Raw genomic sequence first — 3992 nt, 5'->3', positions numbered from 1 at the left:
TTTAGCTAAGGTGGGTGCTATTGGCGATATTTATGTAAGACCAATTGCTTATGATGAATTTTATAGCATTTTGCGTCAGAGAACACTCAACAGTTGGCAATCATCATGGAACTCAGATGAACTGGGACGGTGGCTACATTCCATTTTTCCTAAGGTATCGACGAAAGCATGGTTCAAGGGGTTGGATGTAAGTCGGGACTTCATTCGCGTGATGTCCAGACTTATGTCCAATCACTACACGTTAAACACGCACCTCTTTCGTATAGGGCTTGTAGACAGTAATCACTGCGTTTGTGGCGATGGCTACCATGACATCGAGCATGTTGTTTGGTCGTGTGCCGAATTCTGTGATGTTAGGTCCGAGCTTATAGATTCCCTCCGGGCCCGAGGAAAACAACCGAACGTTCCCCTTAGAGACATTCTGAGAAGCGGTGATCTTCAGTACATGACACAGCTATACTGTTTTTTGAAAATTGCCGACATTCAAATTTAAAATTATTTTGTCTACTTGTCAGAATACCACTATGCTGGAGACACGAAAACGGAACCAACATCTATGTTTACGCAAACACTTCCAAAACTGCGCCACATCACTATTACTGCTCTACCAGTTGAAAAACAAAGTATTAAAATAGTTTTAAGTCAAGATTGTACTCCCCTCCTCTCACCTTCAATCCCCACTAGCTCGTAGTCGGCCGCGAGAAGTAAAAAAAGTGCCTCCCTCTTTCTCCTGCTAACTTAGACATAATAAGAATTGTATTTGGCTCAGTAAAACATAAGATGTATCGTGCCGTGTCAAATAAACTATCTTAAACTAAAAAAAAAACCTCCTAGTTGGTCTCGGGGCACGATGCTGGTCGAACAAGCCAGTCGTGGGTTCGAGTCTCGGCTCGGAAGGTATTGTTAGTGTCATTAGGATCGTAATAAAGAGGGCCCTACTTTCTCCCTTCGCTCACCAGTACCATTCTTGCCGTCACAGCACAATTCTGAACAACTTTACATTGCAAACATGCAAGTAAAGGACTGCAAGTGATAATTATGGCGATAATTTATTAGAAAGTGGTCTCACGGCTCTGGTGTTCGAATACGAGTATAACTCTCTTCGACAAAGTTAGTACCACTTGAGGACTACTAGTTCGTCATACAAAGTTGTTTGGAAGTGGAATCCTGAATGAGATATCGGCTAGCGAAATAAAAGAGCGCGAGTGGTAATTTACAACCTTGATTTGAAGAATCGAAAACACAGCAGAACATACATCTAGACAATCATGAACTGAAAGAAAGCTGTGTTGACTAACGTTTGATTTTGTTTTGGGTTGTCAGGCTACTCAAGACCTACAGTTTGAGCTTTTTGACGCTCATCGGTATTTTTCGTATGTAGAATTGTTGGTCAACGATTCAAATATACTCTGTAAAAATTGGAGTATTTACAACAGATTTGGGACAAAAATCGATAGATTGAAGTAACTCAACATTGTTCAACCATATACTATTTCTATTCAAATGCTGCCAAATTTTTTTTATTCACGTCGAAATAAAAACATAGGGGTATTCTAAAATTTGATCTGGAAGCAACAATTGACGGACAGTTCCTCATCAACTTCCATGAGATCTAAATTTTTACCGAAAAAAAATAATCGCTTCCTGTTTTTTTTGTGTACTATAAAATATTTTGATGAAAAAAGTAAATTTGGTGCATTAAATTATTCTGAGCAATAAACTTTTTCCTTGTAGAACTCGATATCCAATGATTACAGCTGGTGGACGCTTTATACACAACTAAAACAGTCAAAAATTCTGTTCCATAAGTAGCTTTAACAAAACATTGGTTACGCACTCAGCTAAGAATTCGAATTACTTCTCGACCATTAAACCTATAGGAACATTTCTCAAGATAGCACAGCAAAGTAAAACTTACTTTTCATACGCCCGTTGAATTTATATTCTCGATTTTCCATTAACACTTCCCGTCAACTTAAGCAATAAACTACTCGTTTCGCATCATCTTCTCCTTTTGCCTTTGGAGCTTCTTCTTGGAAAGCTTTTTCTTGGCTGGCTCAGCCTCGGCGCTCTTTGCCACGACATCTTCCTTCTCGGTAAGTGTCAGTTCGATGTGGCAAGGCGACGACATGTAGGGATTGATACGACCGTGAGCACGATACGTACGACGACGTAAGCAGGGTGCTCGATTCACCTGAATGTGGTCAACGACCAGCCGGTCCACATCCAGCCCTCGGTAGTCAGCGTTTGCCTCAGCATTCTTAAGCAGCTGCAACAGGAATTCGGCGGATTTTTTCGGCCAACGACCGACCGACGTGTTCCAGTGTTTGGCCTGGGCACATCGACCTACTCCACCGTTGAAGCGACGGAACGGAACGCACTCCTTCTTCTCGCAGACGTTCTTGAGAAACTTCTGGGCACGACGCAGAGGCATACGTTTGATCGCTAGTGCCGTTTCGCGAGTGTTCTGTGAGAGGATTGTAACATTATAGCGACACTGACAATTTGATGACTAAAACAAAAACTTACCTTGAAATGCACACGAAGGTTTGATCCGCGAGCCTTACACGACTTTGCGGGATTATCTGGTTCCTTAGCGTAACGACCCATCTTGAATTGTAACCTAAAAGTAAAACGAATGTAAACATCAGCATTCAGGTTAACAGCCTATGATTTTCAAAACAAAATGAAAATAATGAACTGATTTAAGGTGAATTTGACGCTTTATAAACTTTAGCTGGATCGCAGATTATATTTTGGGACAATTCATTTCTCGTGAAGGAACGGATTTGCGATTGTTATTAGTATTCCTTCTGCGTGTAACGTTTGGTTTGGTGATCATTTTTCAGTGCGTTATTTTGACCATTCTAACACTTCTTTATGCAAAAATATATCTCTACGATATCAAGATGCGACCGTTTTTTCAATTGTCTGCATTCAAATTCACCATAAGTTGTAGTTACAATGAATAAATTAAAAAATTCACGCACGGCACAATCAATGCGTTCCGTCACTAACCTTACAAGATGCCGGAAAGAGAGCTTTCAACACGTTTGACAGCTAAGCTGTCATATCAGATGGCTTTCATCGCTGTTTCCGGTTTTTGACTTGAATAAGAGCTACAGAAAATTTTCAGTGCAAGTTTGATTTCAAGATTCTGTACACTGTGAGGGACTGTTTTCCGGGTTTTATTTAAATGAAATCAACAACAATAACCCACAAGATATCGCGACTTTTACCCCGCATAATTAATAACCATAAACGGATGATAATCCATATTGTTTCACGATACCCCATACAGTCGGGACTATATCCCGAACTAGTTGTTAGGCACGTTTTATGGCTATTGATTATGCGGGACTCCAGATTGGACTACCCCGAAATACACGATTATCACAGTCGAATCTCGCACACGATTTCGCAGTTTGAGTGATGGGTATCAATACTAGCGATATCGAAACGTTCGACAGAAATACAAATACAAATGACAATTGAGAAAGTATCGATACTCAGTATCACCCAATCAATCATGTAACACTAGCAAATTTCTTTATTCCACTGTGTGCGGGCAAAACTGCCGAGGAATTATAAAACGTCATCGCCATTTAAGCAGACCGATGTCATGGCAACAGTTTCCTGAAGCCACCGCCAATGATGATGGCGCTACTGTTGAAAATATAGTCATAAGCTCCGTTCATTGTGCCGCATGTGTTACTGTACGGATTTTTTGCGTGCTTCTAACTATTAGCAAATTTCTTTATTACACTGTGTGCGGGCAAAACTGTCGAGGAATAATGAAACGTCATCGCCATTTAAGACGCATGTAAGAATGAGATGCCAAATAATTGTTTACTAACATAGCACGTGCGGTGGTGGGTTGAAGCTGACAAATTTTACAGTGCGCTTCGGGCAGCACGGCAGGTCGAAACTGGGTCAAAATCGAGCGAATAAAAAAGGGTTTTGACAGCAGTTAGTGCGCTTCCAGGTCAAAA

The 3992-nt window shown here is 40.8% G+C and overlaps 1 protein-coding gene across 2 annotated transcripts; it reads right to left on the bottom strand.

Annotated features, from left to right (window-relative positions):
• Nucleotides 1-1914: 1914 nt before the first annotated feature.
• Nucleotides 1915-3046, bottom strand: LOC129730940 (60S ribosomal protein L17). Of its 2 annotated transcripts, none has more exons than XM_055690607.1 (3): nt 2991-3046; nt 2530-2623; nt 1915-2467 (listed from the first exon to the last, which is right to left on the bottom strand). In XM_055690607.1, the coding sequence occupies exons 2-3, from the start codon at nt 2608-2610 to the stop codon at nt 1988-1990; spliced, it is 561 nt and encodes a 186-aa protein (XP_055546582.1). In that variant the 5' UTR covers nt 2611-2623; nt 2991-3046; the 3' UTR covers nt 1915-1987. The 2 variants fall into 2 exon arrangements, with proteins under 2 accessions (XP_055546582.1, XP_055546581.1); XM_055690606.1 differs by having other exon boundaries at nt 3019-3042.
• Nucleotides 3047-3992: the final 946 nt, after the last annotated feature.

Source organism: Wyeomyia smithii, chromosome 3, assembly GCF_029784165.1.
Source record: "Wyeomyia smithii strain HCP4-BCI-WySm-NY-G18 chromosome 3, ASM2978416v1, whole genome shotgun sequence".
Classification (NCBI taxonomy): Eukaryota; Metazoa; Arthropoda; class Insecta; order Diptera; family Culicidae; genus Wyeomyia; species Wyeomyia smithii.
Note: the sequence above shows the minus strand (reverse complement) of the source record. Positions and strands in the feature narration are given on the sequence as shown.